A 27,305-nucleotide genomic window follows, 5' to 3' on the forward strand; every position below is an offset into this window, starting at 1 on the left:
TCACAAGAGGGAGAGATGAGACTCCTCCCCTCATCTCCAGCCAGGAGAGCGAGGGAGGAGGGGGTTCTTGTAACAGTAAAGCCGGGGTGTGGTGCTAGTACGAGACTCTAGTGTTCACCTCTGCTTCTCGATGGCAGCCATCAAACATGTTTCACAGTGAAATGTGAAATAGACCCTGTGTTCCAGGCCTGCTTCAGAGTCAGCATGACACACTCTGTGGAATCCTGCTTGTCATACTGTACACCTTTTGTAGCATAACTTCAGTACCCATAATGCTCTGTTTCACCAGTGATTCTCTACATAGAAATATAATCTAGTCGTTATATTTCTATGGAAGAGCATACTGTAGTGTGGCTGAATTAAATCTATATTTTCTCGCCCACCTACACACAATACCCCCATAATGACAAAGTGAAAACATGTATTTTGACATTTTTGTACATTTATTGAAAATGAAATACAGAAATATCTCATTTACATAAGTATTCACACCCGAGTCAATACTTTGTAGAAGAACCTTTGGCAGCGATTACAGCTGAGTCTTTATGGGTAAATCTCTTAAGAGCTTTCCACACCAGGATTGTGCAACGTTTACCCATTATTCTTTTAAAAAGTCTTCAAGCTCTGTCACATTGGTTATTGACCATTTCTAGACAACCAATTTCAGGTCTTGTCAGATTTTCAAGTAGATTCAAAACTGTAACTTGGCCACTCAGGGACATTCACCGTCTTCTTGGTAAGCAACTCCAGTGTAGATTTGGCTTTGTGTTTTAGGTTATTGTCCTGCTGAATGGTGAAGCAGACTGAACCAGGTTTTCCTCTAGGATTTTTGCCTGTGCTTCGTTCCATTCCGGAAACCTCCCCGGTCCTTATTGATTACAAGCATACCCATAACATGATGCAGCCACCATTGAGCTTGAAAATATGGAGAGTGGTACTCAGTAAAGTGATTTTCCCCAAACCTAACGCTTTGTATTCAGGACAAAAAGTTCATTGCTTTGGAATTTTTTTTGCAGTATTACTTTAGTGCCTTGTTGCAAACAGGATGCATGTTTTTGAATATGTACAGGCGTTTCTTCTTTTCACTCTGTCATTTAAGTTAGTATTGTGGAGTAACTACAATGTTGTTGATCCATCCTCAGTTTTCTCCTATCACAGCCATTCAACTCTGTAACTGTTTTAAAGTCACCATTGGCCTCATTGTGAAATCCCTGTGCTGTTTCCTTCCTCTCCGGCAACTGAGTTAGGAAGGACGCCTGTATCTTTAGTGACTGGGTGTATTGATACACCATCCAAAGTGTAATTCATAACTTCACCATGATCAGAGGGATATTCAATTATTGTCTACCAAAAGGTGCCCTTCTTTGCAAGTGTGGGGTACAGAGATGAGGTAGTCATTAAAAAAATGTTACACTATTATTACACACGTGACTTGTTAAGCACAAATGTACTCCTGAACAGTTTTAGGCTTGCCATAAAGGGATTGAATACTTATTGACTCAAGATATTTCAGTCATTTTTCTATTTTTATTTTTTTTACAATTTCCACTGACATTATGGGGTATTGTGTGTAGGCCAGTGACAAAAAAATCTATTTAATATTCAGGCTGTAACAACAAAATGTGGAAAAAGGGGTGTGAACTTTCTGAAGGCACTGTAGCTTCCACACGAAAGATGATGGGACTTTTATAAGGATGGTGTTGGCTACAGAGTTGTCTGATTCAGTGAGCCACAAAAATTCTCAAATGATGCTAAATGTGATTCTGAAGATGTACTTTGTATTTTGTGTTCTTGAACACATGCACACAAGATAATACACTCATTACAACGGGAGATGAAACGGCTGTCAAAAGAAACCCCAAAAATAAAAATGACAAATCAGTCAAATGGATGTTGCATAATGTCACGTGAATGTAACAAAGTGTAAAAATAAGCATAGCTTGTTAGCATAGTTGTTACAGCACATAACAGGCCCAGCTGGCTTTAACAGTCATGGTAACATCCCTGTTACCAATGGCTGTGAGCGTCTTTTGAGAAATGACTGATGCTGGTGTTATTAGAAGTCAGTACCATTAGAAATAGAATTAACATTTCGGCCATATTGAGTGAATCCATGATTGTGTCATTTAAATTGCAGTGGTCTGAGGGGCTTTTCCCCTTCTTGTAATTCTATTTCTATGGCCAGTACAACTCCAGAAGAATGTGAGGGGGCTGGCTTGTTTTGGTCGTTGTTCTTCCACACACTCTTTGGTCCTCGGTTCAGGATGAAAATGGTCCATTGTACGAGATATGTATGGTCGTATTTTGATCATCTTCTGTAAACAATTGCATGCAAAAAATATTATTATGGACCAGAATATGGGAAATGAATTACACAAAATTGGCATCAATCAGAGACTGGATCAGGACCCGCTGTGTTCATTTCAGTAGCAGTTTCGTCCATTTCAGGACCAGTTCATAACTGAGGTTTATCAGCTGTTGTATTAAAAGATCAGTCTGACAGGAGCAGGAAGTCATTGCTTAGAACCAGTCAGTCTTTCTCAGGTCAAGTGGCTCTTTTACATATTAAAGGGTATTTAAAGCAGCACTTAATGAACAGCGACTCCATGTGGAATCCACGTGCCTCTCATAGCGCTGCACCCTCACACACATCCCATTCCAGGTTCATATGCATAGCATTGGTAGATGGTTCCTCGTCTGCATCTCTGACGGAAGGTCAAGGAACCAATCCCCTTTCAACACCGAGATCAAGATACCCTATAATCTTCCTCTGGCTCTGTATTTCTCCTCCTGTGTCACCGAGATGAAATCTTGTGATTCTCATAAAGACCTGCTCAAGATTCCAAGAGCGCGTGCCAGTTGCACACCTGCTGTCCCCCGGCCTCCTTCATCTGGCTCCAGTGGGCCTGCTGTTCCTCTCCGGTGCTGTTGAGCCCCAGGGACACCCAGCCCACCCTCTCCCTGGCCTTCATGCTGCTCCTCCGGCTGTACACGGACACCACCAGGGAGACCTCGGACAGCTGGAAGAGGGCCACCTGGAAGACGAGAGATGGGGTGGGTTGTAACAGGGTCCATGTATGCAAAATGTATTATTTTATATCTCTTCCCTCCCTCACCTGGAAGACAAAGGTCTCCTTGTAAGTGGGGTTGGGCTGGCCGCGGCAAACTGACGTCTTGCACTTGGACATCTCCTTGCCCTTGGAGTCGAGCATGGTCAGCTTCACATAGGTGTCTGGGGAAGGGAGGGAGAAAAAGGAGGGAGGAGGACGATGGTGAGAGGCTGCCATCTAGTGGAGAATAATACAAAATGGCGTATTGCAGAAGAAGATCTTCAAGTCATGTATAGTCTATTGTAATTCCATTGTTTCGTGCCTGTAAGTGATTCTGGTGATATCTTGTATGTGGCATCAGTACATATGCTGGACTGTGTACCATGGGGCGCTGAAGTTTGTTACTAACTCCAAAGCCCTCACTCATCACTGTACGCTCTGTGAGAGTGGGCTGGAACTCCTTAGCTCTTCTGAGATTGAATCATTGGTAGGTTTATATATATATATATAGATAGATAGATAGATATATATAGATAGATAGATAGAGATAGATATATATATATAGATATATATATATATATAGATATAGATATATATATATATATATATATAGATATATATAGCCAGCTACCATTTTACTTGTGCTACGTAACTACATTGTCCGACAGACAAACTATTGCCTGCGCTCACTTGACTGTGTTTTGTTGATTGTGCCTCAGGCCGTACAGAGCTATGGTAAAAAGCTTTCCAGTTCTCTGCCTCTTTGACCTGGAAGGAGCTTCAAAGGGTCGTGAAATAACAGGAGCCCGTCCCTTTAAATGGGTTTAAAGCTAGGTTAAACACTACGATGGAAAATAAAGTGTGTGTGTGTGTGTGAGGGGGGTTTGTTTTGACCCCTAGTCGCACCACGCTTTCCCACTACATCTTGCTGTTCAATGTGTAAATTCATGTTTTTAAACTGTGTTGCGTTGTTTTATGTTGAAAATGCATCTGCAACTTTGTGTGCTGGTATTTTGGCCAGGTCTCTTGTAAAAGTGATTGTTAATCTCAACGAGACTAACCTAGTAAAATAAAAATTGTGTTGACCCACAATAGAATACAAATTGCTTTTTGATACCAGCCATTTTTGGGGGTTCTTTTTCACGATACAATATGTAGAGGGATTGGGTTAAATGCGGAAGACACATTTCAGTTGTACAACTGACAACTAGGTATCCCCCTTTCCCAACATTATCAGTAGACCCAGAGAGGAACAGACAGTGACTCTGGTATAGATAGAGGTACGTGGATTGATAACAGTGGGCTCACCTCTCATGATGTAAAGTTGTCCCCCGATGAACTGTTTCATACAACAGAACAGACCACCTGGGGGACACCACACAGAGGGAGGAAAGAAGAGAGAAGACCGTATGACGACTGAAGTAAATGGCTGGTAGACACAAACATAGGAATAAGGACAGGTATTTGGTTCTATGGATTTGAATGCTAAGCTACCCAACTACTCCAAAACATTATCAAAGACACAACAGGAAAATAGACACGTGTTATTTGTCCACTCACTGGGAGGTTTGTCTGAGGCTGTGTTTTTGAAGTGGCTGCCCTGGATGACCTCTGCAGAGAGCCTACCAGTGGTGGCGTTGTAGATGAGGCCCAGTAGAATTTCTGGGGAGGAGTCCCCGGTGGAACGGTAGGATAGAGCCCCTGCACTACGGGACACACTCACCAACGACCCACAGCCCTGTAGGGAGAAAGGAGAGGATGGACAACACCACATGCAGAGTTAGAGGCAGGTAGGAATTAGTACAATGCAACTGAATGGCTTGGATTGGGTGAGACTATGCTTTGTCTAAAGCAGCCGGCTCTCTCGTCTGGTTTTCAAGCGCCACAGGAGAGCACAAAACAACCGCTGGTTTTAATTGGCTGATCTCTTAGTCCATCACCTTTGAGTGTAGATGGGCAACTTTGATGGGTGGGAGCAAACAAACAATCGAAACTCATCATGAGAAGCCGCAGTGGCTCGCCGGTCAGTGTACCCACATCCATACCCACACATGCAGTCAGAGCTGGCCTTAGCCTTGCGAGCAAAACATTTTAGCAGCCTCTCTCTTGACAGGAGAGAAAAAAGTTTTAGAAATAATTTCCTGCAATTCTACACATTTTGCCATGGGGTGTAGAGAAAATGTTGCAGTTTTAAAGAACGTTTGCTGCAATGGTACACATTTTGCTATGGAGCGAAGAGAAGATTTACTAATTTTATTACACATTTTATGCAATTCTACTCTACTTGCCATGGGGCAAAACTTTGCAGTTTTACAGCTAATTTCATGCAATTCTACACATTTTACCATAGGGTGGAGAGAAATGTTTGCAGACATGTTTTAATATGATATCTGAGTGAGCGTAACTAACAAAATCAATGGGGGCCCCGGTCGGTAATCCGACCATGATTACGAAAAGTTTAGATGGTAGGTTCGTATAGCCAGCTAAAATATGTTTTGTGTTCCTACTACCTTAGGTTCCAGGGAATTATTTCCGTGGTGCACCATAACACACACTTTGCCGCCTCGATTTGGAACCACGCTTCATAGTCGTGTGAGTTGCTCAGAATTTGAATGTATCATGTCACTCAGTAAATCCACACCCACTAAGTCCCAAACAGTCCCACACTGTCACCAGGCTCCATGCGCCAGCAATTGGAAGCTGGGGACGAGGTTAGTCTACGAGTTACTGTACCATTAAACAGTGCCTTGCAAAAGTATTCATCCCCCTTGGTGTTTTTCCTATTTTGTTGCATTACAACATGTAATTTAAATAGATTTTTATTTGGATTTCATGTCATGGACATACACAAAATAGTACAAATTGGTGAAGTGAAAAAATAACTTGTTTCAAAAAACTCTAAAAAATAAAATGGAAAAGTGGTGAAAATATGTATTCACCCCCTTTGCTATGAAGCACCTAAATAAGGTCTGGTGCAACCAATTACCTTCAGAAGTCACAATTAGTTAGATTGTACACAGGTGGACATTATTTAAGTGTCACGTGATCTCAGTGTATGTATGTGTGCGCATATATATCATATATATATACACACACACACACACCTGTTCTGAAATGCCCCAGAGTCTGCAACACCACTAAGCAAGGGGCACCACCAAGCAAGCGAAACCATGAAGACCAAGGAGCTTTCCAAACAGGTCAGGGACAAAGTTGTGGAGAAGTACAGATCAGGGTTGGGTTATAAAAAAATATCAGAAACTTTGAACATCCCACAGAGCACCATTAAATCCATTATTTTAAAAAATGGAAAGAATATGGCACCACAACAGACCTGCCAAGAGAGGGATGCCCACCAAAACTTACAGACCAGGCAAGGAGGGCATTAATCAGAGAGAAAACAAAGAGACCAAAGATAACCCTGAAGGAGCTGCAAAGCTCCACAACGGAGATTGGAGTATCTGTCCATAGGACCACGTTAAACCGTACACTCCACAGAGCTGGGCTTAACGGAAGAGTGGCCAGAAAAAAAGCCATTGCTTAAAGAAAAAAATAAGGAAATATGTTTGGTGTTTGCCAAATGGCATGTGGGAGACTCCCCAAACATATGGAAGGTACTCTGGTCAGATGAGACTAAAATTGAGTTTCCTGGCCATCAAGGAAGATGCCATGTCTGGTGCAAACCCAACACCTCTCATCATTCCCACAGTGAAGCATGGTAGTGGCAGCATCATGCTGTGGGGATGTTTTTCATCAGCAGGGACTGGTAAACTGGTCAGAATTGAAGGAATGATGGATGGTGCTAAATACAGGGAAATTCTTGAGGGAAACCTGTTTCAGTCTTCCAGAGATTTGAGACTGGGACGGAGGTTCACCTTCCAGCAGGACAATGATCCTATGAATACTGCTAAAGCAACACTCGGTTGGTTTAAGGTTGAAACATTTAAATGTCTTGGAATGGCCAAGTCAAAGCCCAGACCTCAATCCAATTGAGAACCCATCCAACTTGAAGGAGCTGGAGCAGTTTTGCCTTGAAGAATGGGCAAAAATGTCAGTGGCTATATGTGCCAATCTTATAGAGACATCCCCCAAGAGACTTGCAGCTGTAATTGCTGCAAAAGGTGGCTCTACAAAGTAATGACTTTGGGGGGGTGAATAGTTATGCACACTCAAGGTTTCTGTTTTCTGTTTCATTCCTTGTTTGTTTCACAATAAAAATTATTTTGCATCCTCTAAGTGGTAGGCATGTTGTGTAAATCAAATGATACAACCCCCCCAAAAAATCTATTTTAATTCCAGGTTGTAAGGCAACAAAATAGGAAAAATGCCAAGATAATTTATCTAAGTGGACATCATACAAATCAGGTTACTTCTTATTGGCAAGAAATTGCACAAACAGACCTCTACCACCCACATACACAGACACACAGTTGTGTATTACTACACTAAATGGGGGACCAACAATTGATGCCCATTCAAAATCCTATTTTCCCTAAACCTAACCTAACCCTAACTCCTAAACCTAATCCTTTTCCTTTTTTAGGACCGGACAAATGTCCTCACTTGTCCGAATTCTTTTCTGGTCCTCACAAGTATAGTAAAACAAACATACACACACCCCTTTTTACCCCTATCTTCGCAGTCACTCACCATTAGTGCAGTGCCAGGCTCCAGTGTAACGGGCAGCGCCATCTTGCCCTGCAGGTTGAGTTTAGTCAAATAGAAAACCTTCTCGCCCAACACCTAACATAAATAATAATATAATAAGATATGCCATTTAGCAGATGCTTTTATCCAAAGTGACTTACAATAATTATTGCATACATGCTTGTTTTTTCCCCCAAACCTTCTCCTTCTTCATCCTCCTGACGCTGTAGAGGCGGAACCGGACGGCGTGGTCCGCCAGTGCCTCCTGCTCCACCCGGGAGAAGCGGAAGGTCTCTGTGAACACTGGGCACGGCCCCCTCTGCACCCCCGTCTTGGCCCGCTGCTTCTTAGTGGGCAGTAATACCAGGTGTACCTACATACAGTGCATTCGGAAAGTTTTCAGACCCCTTGACTTTTTACACATTGTTACGTTATTTCCGTATTCGAAAATAGATTCAATTGTTATTTCCCCCTCATCAATCTACACACAATACCTCATAATGACAAAGCAAAAACAGGGTTTTAGAAATGTTTGCAAATGTATAAAAAGAAAAATAACTTAAATATCACATTTACATAAGTATTTAGACCCTTTCCTCAGTACTTTGTTGAAGCAACTTTGGCAGCAATTACAGTCTTGAGTATGACGCTACAAGCTTGGCCACCTGTATTTGGGGAGTTTCTCCCATTCTTTACTGCAGATCCTGTCAAGCTCTGTCAGGTTTGATGGGGAGTGTTGCTGCACAGCTATTTTCAGGTTACTCCAGAGATGTTCGATCGGGTTCAAGTCCGGGCTCTGGCCGGGCCACTCAAGGACATTCAGAGACTTGTCCCCGAAGCCACTCCTGCGTCGTCTTTGCTGTGTGCTTAGGGTCGTTGTCCTGTTGGAAGTTGAACCTTCAGCCCAGTCTGAGGTCCTGAGTGCTGTCACGATGTGGTCTTTTGGGTGTATATTGTGGCCCCCCGTCAGGTTTACTTCTGAATGTTGTATAAGATGGATGAATAAGTAAAATAATACTTTTGGAAAGATAATGTGATATAGTCTTCTAAATGAGAATTGGTTGTTTTATGGTAACTTATGCACAGTCAGTAGCCATGCCCAAGTGGGCACAAACATGATGAGACGGCCCTTTTCTACTCAAGAATAAAAGCCCCTGTGGCACAATTCACAGTAGACCACGCACACCACGGTGTAAGCTAAGGTTGCAAACGGTAGAATTCCTAAGACCAAAACATGCCTGGTGACGCTGGTGTGTGAAGTGGTTTAAACTACAACTCTACCAGAGGACAAGACCAGAGAACGTGGAGATCATTCCCACGTTGAAATGGCAAAGAAATCTACAAACTAAAGAATAATTATTCAGAATGCAGCTGTTTAAATACTTTAGTTTGGTAAAACGAGTCTGATAAAAAAACGATTTCCGAATGGGACTCTGAAGTATCCATTATAACAACTACGACAGACCGAGTTCTGGGGAACACAACCAGAGAATATTCTGTCAACTCTCTCCAGCAGATGGACCGGCGACCCCAGAGAGAGACAAGACATACGCTCGTAAATATGTAAATTGCTTCCAAATTTTTCCAATGAGTGGTCGTTCATGTAAAGTATTAGCAATTTCTATGAGTGTAGTTATCAGCAATGAGTTTCATGCTCTTGAGTGGTCCACACCCCCTTTCCATTGTCTACCAAGCCGTCATATCGGTTTTGTCCGCTAGGGACTTTTTCTTTGTATCATGCAGTATGAACTAATTGTGTGTGTTTTCATGTTTTTCTGTGATTTGATTAGTTAGTTAGTAAATAAATAATTAAGCCAATTTGTATATCGCTGATTCATAATTTATGCTAGGGTTCGTGCAGATATCCAAGGGATTACAACGTTCAGTAATGAGAACTGATGAGGTACAATTCATTAATAAGCAACTGTTTTGTTATGAATATATCGGAGAGTTGATTCGGGAAATAGAGATACTACAAAAATTTTCCCATTGTGCCCGAACTTCTTAGTTAATTAAAGTATACATGAGTACTTTAAATCACATTATAATAATAATAACTACACATAGAGAATTGATTTGATATAATAACAGTCTTCACATTAATGATAGTCACAGACACAACAGTGTTCTGGAGCAGGTTTTCACCAAGGATCTCTCTGTACTTTGCTCCGTTCATCTTTCCCTCGATCCTGACTAGTTTCCCAGTCCCTGCCACTGAAAAACATCCCCACAGCATGATGCTGCCACCCCCATGAATCACCGTAGGGATGGTGCCAGGTTTCCTCCAGACATGACGCTTGGCATTCAGGCCAAAGAGTTCAATCTTGGTTTCATCAGAGCAGAGAATCTTGTTTCTCATAGTCTGAGAGTCTTTAGGTGCCTTTTGGCAAACTGCAAGCGGGCTGTCAAGTGCCTTTTACTGAGGAGTGGTTTACATCTGGCCACCCAGGCAGACTAAATAACTTTTTTGCCCGCTTTGAGGACAATACAGTGCCACTGACACGGCCTGCAACGAAAACATGCGGTCTCTCCTTCACTGCAGCCGAGGTGAGTAAAACATTTAAACGTGTTAACCCTCGCAAGGCTGCAGGCCCAGACGGCATCCCCAGCCGCGCCCTCAGAGCATGCGCAGACCAGCTGGCCGGTGTGTTTACGGACATATTCAATCAATCCCTATACCAGTCTGCTGTTCCCACATGCTTCAAGAGGGCCACCATTGTTCCTGTTCCCAAGAAAGCCCCACAAGGGTGCGTTCTGAGCCCTCTCCTGTACTCCCTGTTCACCCACGACTGCGTGGCCACGCACGCCTCCAACTCAATCATCAAGTTTGCGGACGACACAACAGTGGTAGGCTTGATTACCAGCAACGACGAGACGGCCTACAGGGAGGAGGTGAGGGCCCTCGGAGTGTGGTGTCAGGAAAATAACCTCACAATCAACGTCAACAAAACTAAGGAGATGATTGTGGACTTCAGGAAACAGCAGAGGGAACACCCCCCTATCCACATCGATGGAACAGTAGTGGAGAGGGTAGCAAGTTTTAAGTACCTCGGCATACACATCACAGACAAACTGAATTGGTCCACTCACACAGACAGCATTGTGAAGAAGGAGCAGCAGCGCCTCTTCAACCTCAGGAGGCTGAAGAAATTTGGCTTGATGCTCTCGATTGTGCATCTGTAGAAGTTTGTGAGTGCTTTTGGTGACAAAAGCACTCACAAACTTCTACAGATGCACAATCGAGAGCATCCTGGCGGGCTGTATCACCGCCTGGTACGGCAACTGCTCCGCCCTCAACCGTAAGGCTCTCCAGAGGGTAGTGAGGTCTGCACAACGCATCACCGGGGGCAAACTACCTGCCCTCCAGGACACCTACACCACCCGATGTTACAGAAAGGCCATAAAGATCATCAAGGACATCAACCACCCGAGCCACTGCCTGTTCACCCCGCTATCATCCAGAAGACGAGGTCAGTACAGGTGCATCAAAGCTGGGACCGAGAGACTGAAAAACAGCTTCTATCTCAAGGCCATCAGACTGTTAAACAGCCACCACTAACATTGAGTGGCTGCTGCCAACACACTGACACTGACTCAACTCCAGCCACTTTAATAATGGGAATTGATGGGAAATGATGTAAATATATCACTAGCCACTTTAAACAATGCTACCTTATATAATGTTACTTACACTACATTATTCATCTCATATGTATACGTATATACTGTACTCTATATCATCGACTGTATCCTTATGTAATACATGTATCACTAGCCACTTTAACTATGCCACTTTGTTTACATACTCATCTCATATGTATATACTGTACTCGATACCATCTACTGTATCTTGCCTATGCTGCTCTGTACCATCACTCATTCATATATCCTTATGTACATATTCTTTATCCCCTTACACTGTGTACAAGACAGTAGTTTTGGAATTGTTAGTTAGATTACTTGTTGGTTATTACTGCATTGTCGGAACTAGAAGCACAAGCATTTCGCTACACTCGCATTAACATCTGCTAACCATGTGTATGTGACAAATAAAATTTTATTTGATTTGTACCATAAAGGCCTGATTGGTGGAGTTCTGCAGAGATAGTTGTTCTTCTGGAAGGTTCTCCCATCTCCACAGATAAACTGGAGCTCTATCAGAGTGACCATCGGGTTATTGGTCACCTCCTTGACAAAGGTCCTTCTCCCCTGATTGCACAGTTTGGCCAGGTAGCCAGCTCTAGGAAGAGTCTTGGTGGTTCCAAACGTCTTGCATTTAAGAATGTTGAAGGCCACTATGTTCTTGGGGACCTTCAATGCTGCAGAAATCTTTTGGCACCTTCCCCAGATCTGTGCCTCGACACAATCCTGTCTCGGAGCTCTACGGACAATTCCTTTGACCTCATGGCTTTGTTTTTGCTCTGACATGCACTGTGAACCGTGGGACCTTTATATAGACAGGTGTGTGCCTTTCCAAATAATTTCCAATCAATTGAATTTACCTCAGGTGGACTCCAGTCAAGTTGTAGAAACATCATGGATGATCAATGGAAACAGGATGCAGCTTCGCTTAATTTTGAGTCACATAGCAAAAGGTCTGAATACTTATGTAAATAAGGTATTTCTGTTTGTTTTTTAATATAAGTTCACAACATTTAAAAAAAACTGTTTTTGCTTTGTCATTATGGGGCATTGTGTGTAGATTGATGAGGAAATGTTTTTATTGAATCAATTCTAGAATAAGGCTGTAACGTCACAAAATGTGGAAAAAATCCAGGGGTCTGAATACTTTCCGAATGCACTGTGGGTAGCACTTTACTTAAAGCAGAGCTGCCCAAACCTCTTCCTGGAGAACTATCGTCCTGCAGGTTTCCAGTCCAAACCTCACCTAACATACCTGATTCAGCTATTTAGGTCTTGGTGAACGGCTAACAAGTAGAATAAGGTGTTCTAAATTAAGGTTGGAGTAAAAACCTACAGGTGGTAGATCTCCAGGAGGAGAGTTTGGTAGAATGCGTTATAGCTTGCTGTAGGCATGCATGAGCCTTCATAATGTCTTCTAATGTATTATCTCTCTTTTTGTATAATTCACCGCAACTTAAGCTGAAGCAGATGCTCTCATCCAGGATGACTTGCAGTCAGTGCTGGCAACTAAGGTAGTAGGTACAATCACATATCACAATCATTGCAAGTAAAACTTTCTTGGAAAATAAACGCTAGTAGCAAAATCAGTGCTCGTGAGAAAATATGTTTACGTGTGAGAGCAAGTAAGACAAGTACAACAGTAAAGTGTTTTCACCTGCCACGCGATGTTGCCTGTCTGTTTGAGCACGGGGATGTCGGTTGCCGCAGTGACAGTGACGGCGAGGTGTTGCTTGCCCGAGTCATACTCGAAGGCCACGTCCAGCGTGCCGTACTTAGCCAGTGGCTCGGGCTCATAGCCACCGGGGAGCTGGGAGGGTGAACCATCCTGTGAGTGAGGGGGAAGGGGTGAGAGGGAGAGAGATAATGAACATATGCATTTTAATGCATGATTCGGTTAGTCAGTCCTCATCTATGACATCACAGAGTGAGGGTAGATATAGTCCCTTAGAGCACTGGGTGAAGGGCAGATGGGATGGTGAACCATCTTGTGAGAGAGAGAGAGAGAGAGGGAGAGGGGGGGAGAGAGAGAGGGGGGGGGAGAGGAGAGAGAGAGGGGGAGAGAGAGAGAGGGGGGAGAGAGAGAGGGGGAAGGGAGAGAGATAGAGAGAGAGAGGGGGAGAGAGAGAGAGAGAGAGAGGGGGAAGAGAGAGGGAGAGAGGGAGAGGGAGAGAGAGAGAGAATGATAAGATTAATTTTAATGCATAAAACCACAAGGTACAAGCAAGCTAAGCGATTCTGGAAAGACAGGATAATCTTCCACACATATTTGTCTTAATATTAACAAAATGTGAAATACATATTTTGATAGATCAAAGTGTTAGCTTTCACACCATGTTATTTCTCATAAAATGCAACTATATGGATTTCTGTCAACTCCGTCAGACACTATGAAAGGCATTTCACCAGCAAGTGTTTACAGGCCTTGATCAAATATGTCATACAAATCTCCAAACTCATTTTTGTTTTATAGCACTATTAAAAGCACCAGGGCAAATTTCTTAAGCATTTTGGCATCTTTTTCTAGATTTAAAACATTTTTAAAAAATGATTAATTAAACAGGTCTAGCACAGCAAATGCTTCCATTGTTTGAGCATATGCTGAAGAACAGTGATAGAAATATTTTTTTCATGATATTGAGGGGTTAGCCATCAGTGACATAGTTGACAAGCCACTTACGGAGTTGACAACAGATTCTCAAAACAGATTTTTGCCTCTACAAATAAAAGTTAAATACAAACACTTGTAAAATGTGGAATCCCAATAAAACCTTTACTTTACAGACCATGAGTGGTCATGTTGCACTGCATGTAATGAGGACATGAATAAGGGGTCCTTACGATAACTGATCCTGCTCTTTCCGGATTTTTTACAAATCTGACCAAATCTCCACACATCTTTTATGAATCATAGTTTTGAGAAAATTATTTTTTAATGTCACAGAGGGCTTTTGAAAGAAACTACATGATATAATTTTTCAGTAAATGTTCATTATTGCCATTTTTATATATATATATATATATATATATGAGTATATATATACAGTTGAAGTCGGAAGTCTACATACACTTAGGTTGGAGTCATTAAAACTCGTTTTTTCAACCACTCCACAAACTATAGTTTTGGCAAGTCAGTTAGGACATCTACTTTGTGCAAGACACAAGTCATTTTTCAACAATTGTTCACAGACAGATTATTTCACTTATAATTCACTGTATCACAATTCCAGTGGGTCAGAAGTTTACATTCACTAAGTTGACTGTGCCTTTAAACAGCTTGGAAAATTCCAGAAAATTATGTCATGGCTTTAGAAGCTTCTGATAGACTAATTGACATCATTTGGGTAAATCGGAGGTGTACCTGTGGATGTATTTCAAGGCCTACCTTCAAACTCAGTGCCTCTTTGCTTGACATCATGGGACAATCAAAAGAAATCAGCCAAGACCTCAGCAAAAAAAACTGAAGACCTCCAGAAGTCTGGTTCAGCCTTGGGAGAAATTTCCAAATGCCTGAAGGTACCACGTTCATCTATACAAACAATAGTACGCCAGTATAAACACCATGGGACCACGCAGCCGTCATATCGCTCAGGAAGGAGACGCGTTCTGTCCCATAGAGATGAACGTACTTTTGTGTGAAAAGTGTAAATTAATCCCAGAATAACAGCAAAGGACCTTGTGAAGTATGTATATCCACAGTAAAACGAGTCCTATATCGACATAATCTGAAAGGCCGCTCAGCAAGGAAGAAGCCACTGCTCCAAAACCGCCATAAAATAGCCAGACTAAGGTTTGCAACTGCACATGGGGACAAAGATCGTACTTTCTGGAGAAATGTCTTCTGGTCTGATGAAACAAAAATAGAACTGTTTGGCCATAATGACCATTGTTATGTTTTGAGGAAAAAGGGGGAGGCTTGCAAGTCGAAGAACACCATTCCAACTGTGAAGCACGGGGGTGTCAGCATCATGTTGTGGGGGTGCTTTGCTGCAGGAGGGACTGGTGCACTTTACAAAATAGATGGCATCGTGAGGAGGGAAAATTATGTGGATATATTGAAGCAACATCTCAAGACATAAGTCAGGAAGTTAAAGCTTGGTCACAAATAGGTCTTCCAAATGGACAATAACCCCAAGCATACTTCCAAAGTTGTGGAAAAATGGCTTAAGGACAACAAAGTCAAGGTATTGGAGTGGTGATCACAAAGCCCTGACCTCAATCCCATAGAAAATTTGTGGGCAGAACTGAAAAAGCGTGTGTGAGCAAGGAGGCCTACAAACCTGACTTAGTTACACCAGCTCTGTCAGGAGGAATGGGCCAAAATGCACCCAACTTATTGTGGGAAGCTTGTAGAAATGAGTGTATGTAAACTTCTGGCCCACTTGGAATGTGATGAAAGAAATATAAGATTAAATAAATAATTCTCTCTACTATTATTCAGACATTTCACATTCTTAAAATAAAGTAGTGATCCTAACTTACCTAAGACAGGCAATTTTTACTAGGATTAAATGTCAGGAATTGTTAAAAACTGAGTTTAAATGTATTTGGCTAAGGTTTATGTAAACTTCCGACTTCAACTTTATGTATAAATGTGTGTGTGTATATATACACATACATACACACACACACACACACACTACCATTCAAATGTTTGGGCTCACTTAGAAATGTTCTTGTTTTTGAAAGAAAAGTACATGTTTTGTCCATTAAAATAATGACTATTGTAACTGGAAACGGCAGATTTTGTATGGAATATCTACATAGGCGTACAGAGGCCCACTATCAGTAACCATCACTCCTGTGTTCCAATGGCACATTGTGTTAGCTAATCCAAGTTTATAATTTTAAAAGGCAAATTGATCTTTGGAAAACCCTTTTGCAAATATGCTAGCACAGCTGAAAACTGTTGTTCTGATTAAAGAAGCAATCAAACTTGCCTTCTTTAGACTAGTTGAGTATCTGGAGCATCAGCATTTGTGGGTTCGATTACAGGCTCAAAATGGCCAGAAACAAAGCGCTTTCTTCTGAAACTCGTCAGTCTATTATTGTTCTGAGAAATGAAGGCTATTCCATGCAAGAAACTGCCAATAAACTGAAGATCTCATACAACGCTGTGTACTACTCCCTTCACAGAACAGCGCAAACTGGCTCTAACCAGAATAGAAAGAGGAGTGGGAGGCCCCGGTGCACAACTGAGCAAGAGGACAAGTACATTAGAGTGTCTAATTTTAGAAACAGACACCTCACAATTCCACAACTGGCAGCTTCATTAAATAGTACCCGCAAAACACCAGTCTCAACGTCAACAGTGAAGAGGCGACTCCGGGATGCTGGCCTTCTAGGTAGAGTTCCTCTGTCCAGTGTTTGTGTTCTTTTGCCCATCTTAATCTTTTATTTTTATTTGCCAGGCTGAGATATGGCTTTTTCTTTGCAACTCTGCCTAGAAAGCCAATAGTCATTAACAATGTCTACACTGTATTTCTGATAAATTTGAGGTTATTTTAATGGACAAAAATGTTTGCTTTTCTTTCAAAAACAAGGACATTTCAAAGTGACCCCAAACTTTTGAACGGTAGTGTATACTGTATATATCGAAAGTATTTAGAAAATTCTTTCAAAAATATTTTCCTTATAACATTCCCCTAAATGTACATTTTAAGCTCAAATAATGCAACATAATAAAATATAGTTTCCCTGCCAGACAAGGATTGTCCCGACTTTCAAGAATCCCTGAGCTAATTTCCAGCTATTCTATACTTTTTGAGAGACATGTGTATTCCCCCCCCCCCCTCCCCACCTTGTGGAGTTTGTGCTACGCCAGTGAGCATGCTCAGGTAGTGTCGGCATGCCCGGCTAGCGTGACACAGTGTCCTATAGGAAATGCTAACAGTCTGGTGCATGAGTGTCTTTGTCCTAGCTCACCTCTGGTCCCAGGACGGCAGTGCTGTCACTAGGTACATCCTCATCATAGCCCTTGTTGAGGTAACTCGCAGTGTCCTGGTCAACGCTGGCCTTGCTTGAGCGCCGTGTACCATTGCCGTCAGGGTTCGACTCCCCCAGAACCCCTACCTCCGACCGCGAGAGAGACACCCGGACCGGTCTATCCTCGTCCTGATACGGGGGAGGCTGGTTCTCGTTGAGGGGGGAGCCCCGTCTCATCCGCTGGATATTGTTGGCTGTGGAACAGAGTGATGGATACGATTCATCTGTGACTTAGTAAACATCTCGGATGTGTGTGTATGTGTGCCTGCATGTATGTTGTCACATCAATGAGTTTCTCACTTTGTCCAATGGAGGCTTCACTGCTGTGGTCGCTGTTGCGTTTCTGTCTGTTATCCCAGACTGAGGCTCTGTGCTGGGCTGAGGATTCAGAGTGTCTCCCTGGTCTGTCCTCCTCACTATCGTCCTCAGAGCCACGTTCTGGGCAGCTCTGGTCTGGACAAACAGATACACACACAAGATCATAGTACATCATCACAATCGTATTTCCACAAACGTATTTCATGTTCTCCAGTTCGGGGATGTATTAGATAGCAGACTGATAAGAATGGATACTACACTTGATCTTAGCCGAACGACAGAGAAGAGAAGTATCATATTTCTAACTGGTAAGCTATTCCTCTGTGTCCACGATATCACATCTACAACACTCATTTGAGAGAAATAGGTAAATCTGTGAAGAGAAAGAAGTGAAAGTGTAAACATGACAGCTACAGACAGATGTATTTGGATACATCCATGACTGTCAAAATAGGATTTGTTTTCAGTTTTAGAACCCATGACTTCAGTTAATTAACGTCACAGACAGACATGAAGAGTAGAAGAGATCCAGAGAGATATTTGGAGGGAAGCAGCACACCCTCTCACCTTTATCTTCTTCTTCTTCTTGTTCTCTTTCTTCCCTTTCCCCTTCTTATTCTTCGCGTCACGCTCTTTCTTCTTTCTCTCAGAAGCGGGAGATACAGCGGCTTCAGTCTCATTCTGCTCTCTGTCTCCCTCAGGGCTCACCTCGTTCTCCTCTTCTTCGGCTTCCCCATTCTTTTTCGTTTTGGATGCTCTCGACTCTTCCTCAGGGCAAGGAGACTGTGGAGGATCGCTATGGTCGTCACTCTGGTGGACCCCATTGGATTTGTCCTCTTTCTGGCCCTCGTAGTCCTGACAAGCAGTGTGGTTCTCTTTAGGGGACAAGCTGGTTTCTATATCTTCAGGCTCTTCCTTGATGGTCTCCCCATGGCTATTTTCCTTTTCGTCCACCTGTTTCAGCCTCTCCTCCTCCTTCTTCTCCGCCTTCCTCTTCTCCTTCTCCTCCTTCTTCCTTTTGTCTTCTGGTTCCTTGTCCCCCGCAGAACTCTCCCCTGGTTTTACAGCTCGCCAGCCTCCTTTCCACACCCATTCCAAGTGGGCTAGAAGAAAGTCCTCTGCGGTCACTTCAAACCATAGTCACTGGATTGGTTAAGCTTGGCGCTGTAGTCTGTTAGGCTTGAGCAGGCCTCTGAAGCCTGCCGCTTGATTTTGCTCGAGAGAGGCAGAGAGGCAGCCCCCAATTTTTTTTGGGGGGGGCACACGGGGAGATTGGCGGAGTCAGGGTTCAGACCTGAGCCAACTTCCCGTATTTACCATGCGGAGCGAGTGACTGGTCAAGCACTGTGTTATCCAGTTCTGCTCACCATGCCTTCGGTGCGCAGCCCCAGCGCTCTCTGCAAGCTCCCCACAGTTGCCGTGCTAGAGTGGGCATTCAGCCAGGAGAGATTGTGCCGGCTCAGCGTTCCTGGCCTCCGGTGCGTCTCTTCGGCCCGGGTTGTCCTGCACCAGCTCTACGCACGGTATCCCCAGTTCGCCAGCACAACCCAGTGCGGCCTGTTCCAGCTCCCCGCACATGCCGGGCTACGGGGCACGGTATCCGGGCACGGTATCCAGCCAGGACGAGTTGTGCCAGCTCTGCGCTCCAGACCTCCGGTGTGCCTCCACGGTCCAGTGTGTCCTGCGCTGGCTCTACGCACTATGCCTCCAGTGCGCTGTCATAGCCCAGTGCCTCCAGTGATGATCCATGGCCCGGAGCCTGTAGCGACGGTCCCCGGTCCGAAGCCTCCAGCGACGGTCCCCGGTCCGAAGCCTCCAGCGACGGTCCCCGGTCCGAAGCCTCCAGCGACGGTCCCCGGTCCGAAGCCTCCAGCGACGGTCCCCGGTCCGAAGCCTCCAGCGACGGTCCCCGGTCCGAAGCCTCCAGCGACGGTCCGCAGTCCGGAGCGTCCAGCGACGGTCCACAGTCCAGAGTCTTCAGCGACGAGCTGCAGTCCAGATTGTCTCCGGCGACAATCCACGGTCCGGTTCCACAGAAACCGAGGGATCAGCGTGGGGGGGGATGGGTACTGTTACGGCCTGACCTTATTTTATTTCTCTGTTTGGTTAGGTCAGGGTGTGATTTGGGGTGGGCATTCTATGTTGTCTATTTCTTTGTTTTTGGCCGAGTATGGTTCCCAATCAGAGGCAGCTATCTTTCGTTGTCTCTGATTGGGGATCATACTTAGGCAGCCCTTTTTCCCACTTTCTGTTGTGGGATCTTGGTTTTTTTAGATGCTGGTTTAGTGCTACATTAATTTACGTGTAGTTTATCTTTCTTGTTTTTTTGGGTTGTTAATTTAAATAAATTCAAAATGTACGCCTCCACGCTGCACCTTGGTCTCAATTCGACGACAGCCGTAACACATTTACATAAGTATTCAGACCCTTTACTCAATACTTTGTTGAAGCACCTTTGGCAGTGACTATAGGTCCTAAGCGCTCTGGAGCAGGTTTTCATCAAGGATCACTCTGTACTTTTCTCCGTTCATCTTTGCGTTGATCCTGACTAGTCTCCCAGACCCTGCCACTGAAAAACATCCCCACAGCATGATGCTGCCACCACCATGCTTCACCGTAGGGATGGTGTCAGGTTTCCTCCAGATATGACACTTGGCATTCAGGCCAAAGAGTTCAATCTTGGTTTCATCAGACCAGAGAATCTTGTTTCTGGTTGTCCTTCTTGTTTCTGGTCCTTCTGGAAGGTTCTCCCATCTCCACAGAGGAACTCTAGAGCTCTGTCAGAGTGACCATTGGGTTCTTGGTTACCTCCTTGACCAAGGCTCTTCTCCCCCAATTGCTCAGTTCTAGGAAGAGTCTTGGTGGTTCCAAACTTCTTTCATATAAGAATGATGGAGGCCACTGTGTTGTTGGGGATCTTCAATGCTGCAGATATTTTTTGGTACCATTCCCCAGATCTGTGCCTCGACACAATCCTGTCTCGGAGCTCTACAGACAATTCATTTTTGCTCTGACATGCACTGTCAATTGTGGGACCTTATATAGACAGGTGTGTGCCATTCCAAATCATGTCCAATCAATTGAATTTACCACTGGTGAACTCCAATCAAGTTGTAGAAACCTGTCAAGGATGATCAATGTAAACAGAATGCACCTGAGCTCCATTTTGAGTCTCATAGCAAAGGGTCTTAATACTTAGGTAAATAAGATATTTCTGTTTTTTCTTTTTAATAAATTTGCTAAAATGTCTGTAGAAAAATATTATTTTCAGTCCAGAACTAGGCTTAATCTTGGTCCGAGAAACGATCTCAGGCCCATTGAACAATAAACAAACTGTTTACAGACTTTGCATGTTATACACCTTGACGTGTTTACCTTGCTGGTCGGGCCTATAGTCGTCCAGACATGACAGGTTGCTTGTGCTCTCCACAGACAGCTTGTTGCTGAGGTAAAGAAAAAAGAGAGCCATCAGGCCCATGAAGGCTGCAATGGAGGACAGGACCCCTAGCAGCTCAGGAGACACTGAGTAGAGAGAGAGAGAGCGAGAGAGAGCAAGAGAGAGAGAGAGAGAGAGAGAGAGAGAGGGGAGACAAACATACATAGACATAAAGGAAGAGGGGGAGAAGACAAACAGAGACAAATGAAGGAGACAGTGTGAGAATGCGCCCTAGTGAATGAGTGGAGAAACCCGACAGCTTGATAGCTTCCCCATTACGGTACAGTTCAGTTTGTGAATGAGTTGAGAAACCCGATAGCTTCCCCATTATGGTACAGTTCAGTTTGTGAATGAGTTGAGAAACCCGATAGCTTCCCCATTATGGTACAGTTCTGTTTGTGAATGAGTTGAGAAACCCGATAGCTTCCCCATTATGGTACAGTTCAGTTTGTGAATGAGTTGAGAAACCCGATAGCTTCCCCATTATGGTACAGTTCAGTTTGTGAATGAGTTGAGAAACCCGATAGCTTCCCCATTACAATACAGTTCAGTTTGTGAATGAGTTGAGAAACCCGATAGCGTCCCCATTACGGTACAGTTCAGTTTGTGATTCATTTTTCACTTCAAAGGCTCAGCAGACACTTATTCAGGCCAACAATACCTCATGTTACTAAGCAGCATCCCACTGTTCTTCCCGATGTGTTATTTTTAACAGACCTCTGAGGCATTGAGTTTCACTGATTAAGCAGATACCGGGACAAACAGAGCACAAATAGCTTTCAAGGGATATTACAGTCAAAAATGTACGTTTGCCAGACGTCAAGATGAATCCACGTCTCACGCCATCAATTGTGTCGATCCATCTAAACGCTTCAACCCCAAATGAATGGAAAGAGTATAGCACTAAATAAGATCTGAAAATGATATGGTGCTTATCTTTCCCATTACTTTGGGGTTGTCGTTAGAATCGTCGTTATGGAAACAGGGTAGTTAATGGATAATATACAGGCCATGGAATAGCCACAGGTGCATGAGTGGGCGTTCAATTACAAAAATAACACAGAGCTGCCAGAAAAGCTCGGAAAACACACCAAGAGTCCACGAGAGCCTCCATTTCGATTTGATATGCACATTCACTGCCACAGAACAATTCAGAAACACTGAGAATAATTCAGCAACGTTGAAGGGTCATTGGCAGAGTATCGTGGGCGGACGTTCATCAATATGAAAATGTCTATTGCCTGAGGAGTGAAGGCCTTACAGCTCTCGCTCACACTACATCTCCACAGGAAAAGGTCCACCATTCATCCAACCCTGGCTGAGTTTAGAAGGAACTACTTCTCGTGGACTATCTCTTCTTCTCACCATGGCAACAGGCAGAGGCCACTGAAGCCTGAGAACAGACAAGAAGTAGTGGCTTCTCCTGTCTCCTCCTCCTCCCCAAAACGGATAGACTGATAGTCAAAGCTCAGCAGAAAGAGTGAAAGAGAGGGAGAGATAAGAGAACAATAACCCACATGCATAGCTCACCTTCTCCATTCTAGCAGCTTTCGATTGTGTATGTGTCTCAATTGCTTCACGCCTAGGCTATGGTGAATTATTCCATTCTGTCAAAACACCAGTGTTTTGTGCTGTTCCCCTTAGTGGTAATCCAATACAATTATTGAGTCTAACACAAAGAAAAAAAGAAAAAAAAAATGGGTTATGATCCTTACATTGAGTCCAACGTAACCAAAAGCTGTAACAACGCTTCGAGACCATGAGGTGATCTTTCGTGTTTGGTCAAAAAATTCCTTGATTCTTCTCAACACCCAACACAGTTACAGTACCTATCCTCTCTCACTGAAGACAATTCTGGTAATTGAGTCAAATTAGGTCCTGAAGTGACCCTGAAGTCCAAATGCCAGGCTTAACTGTCCTGTGCTGTATGTCCCTGTCCCTGACCTGAGTGCGGTGGTGACACTTCATAAGCTACTGCTGTTTGCATGTCAACTGCTCCTAAATAATTCAAACACCTGCAGTAACCGGAAGCCTCTCTCATTGACAGATGCTGGTGGAGTGTTAGCCATTAGCTAGCCCCATGCTAACCTGACCCGAGCCCGTGTTCACAAAGTCTCAGAGTGCTGATAGAGGATCAGTTATGCCTTTTAGGGATGAATGAATATGATTATATGGACAGGGAGAGCTGATCCTAGATCAGCACTCGTAGTGAGATGCTGTTGTCCCGCTCTGCACTCACTAAGGATTACTGTTATAAGGCAATAGAGGCTGATGGTGAGTGAAGTCATGGACACTGGACTTATTCATCTCATACTGACAGATGGGATGAGCTCGTATGATGAGTTTCCAAAGCAGCTGAGTGTGTGTGTGTGTGTGTGTGTGTGTGTGTGTGTGTGTGTGTGTGTGTGTGTGAGAGCATGGGTGGATGTGAATGGGTAGGGGTGTGTGTGTGCGTGCATGCATGTGTTTGTGTGTGCGTATGTACAGTACGTGCATGTGTTTGTGTATGTGTGTGTGTGTGTTGTGTTTTCCCCAAGGGCAATCTATGAACCGAGCATCAGAGAAAGAAAACAACAAGCGCGTTCTGCTGTACAGTACGTGAACTTGAACTCCCAAGCCTCAGGGCTACATCTGTTTTCCAGATAACTGACACAATATTCTGTTCACACACAAAAAAATAAAAACACTCATTAAAAGTAAAAGACCATGAACATTTGACATTCCACTAATGGAATATATGTCAACAGCCGAGTTACTCTGACAAATGTGTACCGTGTTTGTCCACAAAATCCAAATGGAAAAAAGAGAGTCTACGATATGACATTGAAACACTGATGACAAGAAAAGAGAACTGCCACATTTATTCTAGTATTTCCTCTTTGCATAATTCGCTGTTTATATTCAGATAAAACAAAAACGTTTCATTGTCACATACACCAGGTAAGTGCAGCGAAATGTGTTGTTTTACAGGGTCAGTCATAGCAGTCCAGCACTCCTGGAGCAAATGAAGGTTAAGTGCTTTGCTCAAGGGCACATGGACTGGCCTACCACTCTAACCGCTAGACCACCTGCCACCCGACTAGCTGAGCATGGTAGCAATGGCAATATCCTTTTTCAGGACCCAGTATCAGAGTGCCATTGCATGCGTGTTTGAGGCTACTAAGGAAATGTAGGGCACGCATATTTAAACGCAATTGGTTAATCTGAAAACGTTGCCCCCCACATACGAAACAAAACCTCTGTGGTAAATAAATAATGACTACTATTGCCTTCTCTGGAGAAGAGGTCTAAAACTTGATTCACACACCAGTGGAGGCTGGTGGGAGGAGCTATAGGAGGACAGGCTCATTGTAATGGCTGGAATGGAATCAATGGAACGGTACCAAACATATGGAAACCACGTTTGACTCCGTTCCATTTCAGCCATTACAATGAGCCCGTCCTCCTATAGCTCCTCCCACCAGCCTCCACTGTCACACACAAATATCGAATCTTCTAGAAGTGTGTAACAATAGAGTAGCCCTCTATACTCAAAAGTTATAAACAAGCAAAACAGATAGCCAAGTGCTTTGATGGAGCCATCCCTCTGCTTTTAGGGGGATACAAGTACAGTCAAGCAGACAGTCAAGGAAGCATAGAGTACAGTAAGAGTACAGACAGACAAACAGAGCAACCCCCCTGATCTTACCTCGTCTGGCACAGATGAGCTCATGCACCCCACAGCTCCTCCCACCACCACCTAAGGGGGTAAGTAAAGGGATACGAGCGTCAGGGGTCAGGGGTTAAGAAATTGCTCTAGCTCCTATGTCGACTCCTCCTCAGGCTACTGAGGCAGATGTCACACTAATTAACTCGAGCCAACTAATCTCATGGGGTGATCAAGTGTTTAAGTACGTTCAATTAGATTTATCAAGGCACTGTCCCATTACATAATGTGAAGCTCTTTCACTGGGGGAATTCACTAAAGGGTTCAATTCCTTATCTGTGAGGAATCACACATGAATAAGGGTTTAAAATCGAACAAAAACGTGTCTGTCCATTAAACCGTTGAATTTAAACGTTGAGAAGTATAATAGAATAGAGAACACAGAGTATACTTACATACAGCGCTTTCAGAAATATTCAGACCCCCATAAAGTATATACTTATGTAAATAAGGTATTTTTAATTTTTACTTTGAATATATTTGCAAAAAAAATTGAACAACCTGTTTTTGCTTTTTCATTATGGGGTATTGTGTGTAGATTGATGAGGAAAATGTTTTATTTAATCAATTTTAGAATAAGGCTGTAACGTAACAAAATGTGTAAAAAGTCCAGGGGTGTGAATACTTTCTGAATGCACTGTAAATAGATCAATGTTCTTAACCCTGTATCCCAACCTTCACAAACTCATAGGACAATAAAGACAAACACACACACAAATACACAAACACGCACACAGGCACATGCAAAGTACACACACATAGGCACATGCACTCATGCAACACACACATACTTGGCACTATGTTGTGTAGGACTTACTTTTCTGAGTGGCTACAGAGAGAGTGTACAATAGTTCTTAGTCGCATAGTAGCTCAGGCTCTTGACCCTCAAACGAACCTCTCACTACTGAATATGTACTATACTCCCTATGGAGTGTGAGTTTACAGAGACAGAGCACACACGGGAAGTCCACATTGAAGAAGGAAATCGAGGACAAAAACAAGAGGTTGCTCAAAGAGTGCAAAACAGGCTACTGCTTAGAAATTAATTATGTTTTTACTTTGGCAGTAGCCCTATATGACCAGTAGTGACTACTTTTTCTATCGCTCTCCGTTTCCATATTTGCCGTCAGCCGTCGAGCAAAAAAAGTCAGGTAAAAACCAAAAGCACTTGAAAATAGGCAAAGCTTTTCTATCTTCTGGCAATATCTGTAGCTTGCAGAAAATGCTTCCTATTTGCTCTCAACGCAATTTTCTGTTGAGCCGAAGCCTGCCTCAAAAAAATGGATATAGGTTACAAAAAAAGCAATAGCCCAAGTAATTTAGAAACATTTTGTGTATTTACACCAATAACCAGTAAAGTATAGACGAGCATTGACTAAGGACCAGCACATTCACCAACTGACAGCTGACAATCTCTCCTCCCTCTTCCATCTCACAGCACCACATTTGCCAGGTGTGACTGCCGCACTTCCAATGCTGAGATGGGATCGCAACCAACCAACCTGCTAGTGAGTACACGTGACCAAGTAGCCCATAAATGTGTATGACATGCAGTATTGCCCAGAAGCAGGCATGCAGTTTTCAATCTAGACATTTTCCGAGCTTTAAAAATACAAACTGACAGGTAGGCTACCATTGACAGCATTGATCTGACTGCACCACTCATAAAGTTCTGATCCCATTATCTTATAATACACTTGAACACTTACTCCTGTTTCTAAAGAAGCATTTGTGTAGCCTATCAAGATTTCGATACACTCACGCATACGACTAAGCAAAGACAATGTAATGTCCGAGTCACGTGTTTGTTATTGGTCGCTGTCCACTTCAACACCACTTCGCGCGCATCCGGTGAAGGTACTGCAACATCCCTATTGCCTCTTGCGTCTAATCTTCAGCATCCCGTCTCGCTATGTAGGCTGCCTACAGCCCAAGCTGACGGGACAACGCAATGTGCATCTATATCATTACTAGACATCTATCTTGCTGAATTAATGGTACTGTCACTAAGCATTCCAACTATGTCCCATGCAAGTTAACGGTGTACTTACCATCAATCGCCATGATGTTCTGTTTCGGACTGGTCCAAGACGAGGGGGTGAAAACTCGGGAGAAGTTATTCTTGTGTTTGAGGGAGGGGGGCATTGTTTGACGCTGTTCATCAGCACCGTACATTGAGTGTAGCCTACCTGTAGGTGCAATATGAACTAGTAGGTTATTTGCAATAAATCGTTTAATTCATAGTTCATTTGCATGATGGATTATGTATTAAACAAAGTGTATAGGTCAACATGAATTCATTATGTGTGTATCAAATAGGCTATTTTATGTAATGCATACTGTCGTAAAGTAAAAATGTTTGTAATATTTATATTATAATATTTATAAACGCAAAATGTAGTGTTGGTCTCATGTTTCATGACCTGAAATAAAGATGCCAGAAATGTTCCATACACACAAAATGTTCATTCTCTCAAATGTTGGACACAAATTTGTTTACATCCCTGTTAGTGAGCATTTCTCC

The 27,305-nt window shown here is 43.3% G+C and overlaps 2 protein-coding genes and 1 pseudogene across 2 annotated transcripts; all 3 read right to left on the reverse strand.

Moving 5' to 3' along the window:
• Positions 1–424: 424 nt before the first annotated feature.
• Positions 425–26,956, reverse strand: syt14b (synaptotagmin XIVb). Its single transcript, XM_021611348.3, has 12 exons — positions 26,833–26,956; positions 24,764–24,814; positions 21,015–21,161; positions 17,622–17,774; positions 17,262–17,515; positions 12,994–13,164; positions 7,894–8,067; positions 7,698–7,790; positions 4,611–4,788; positions 4,359–4,415; positions 3,117–3,232; positions 425–3,035 (listed from the first exon to the last, which is right to left on the reverse strand). Exons 1-12 carry the CDS (start codon positions 26,954–26,956, stop codon positions 2,835–2,837), a joined length of 1,719 nt encoding a protein of 572 aa, XP_021467023.3. The 3' UTR covers positions 425–2,834.
• LOC118965648 (U2 spliceosomal RNA) lies at positions 17,817–17,929 on the reverse strand (annotated as a pseudogene).
• Positions 17,953–18,959, reverse strand: LOC149981492 (uncharacterized). Its single transcript, XM_090183175.1, has 3 exons — positions 18,944–18,959; positions 18,199–18,766; positions 17,953–17,980 (listed from the first exon to the last, which is right to left on the reverse strand). Exons 1-3 carry the CDS (start codon positions 18,957–18,959, stop codon positions 17,953–17,955), a joined length of 612 nt encoding a protein of 203 aa, XP_090039301.1.
• Positions 26,957–27,305: the final 349 nt, after the last annotated feature.

This window comes from Oncorhynchus mykiss, chromosome 8 (genome assembly GCF_057628025.1).
Source record: "Oncorhynchus mykiss isolate SJ-2025 chromosome 8, ASM5762802v1, whole genome shotgun sequence".
NCBI classification, from domain to species: domain Eukaryota; kingdom Metazoa; phylum Chordata; class Actinopteri; order Salmoniformes; family Salmonidae; genus Oncorhynchus; species Oncorhynchus mykiss.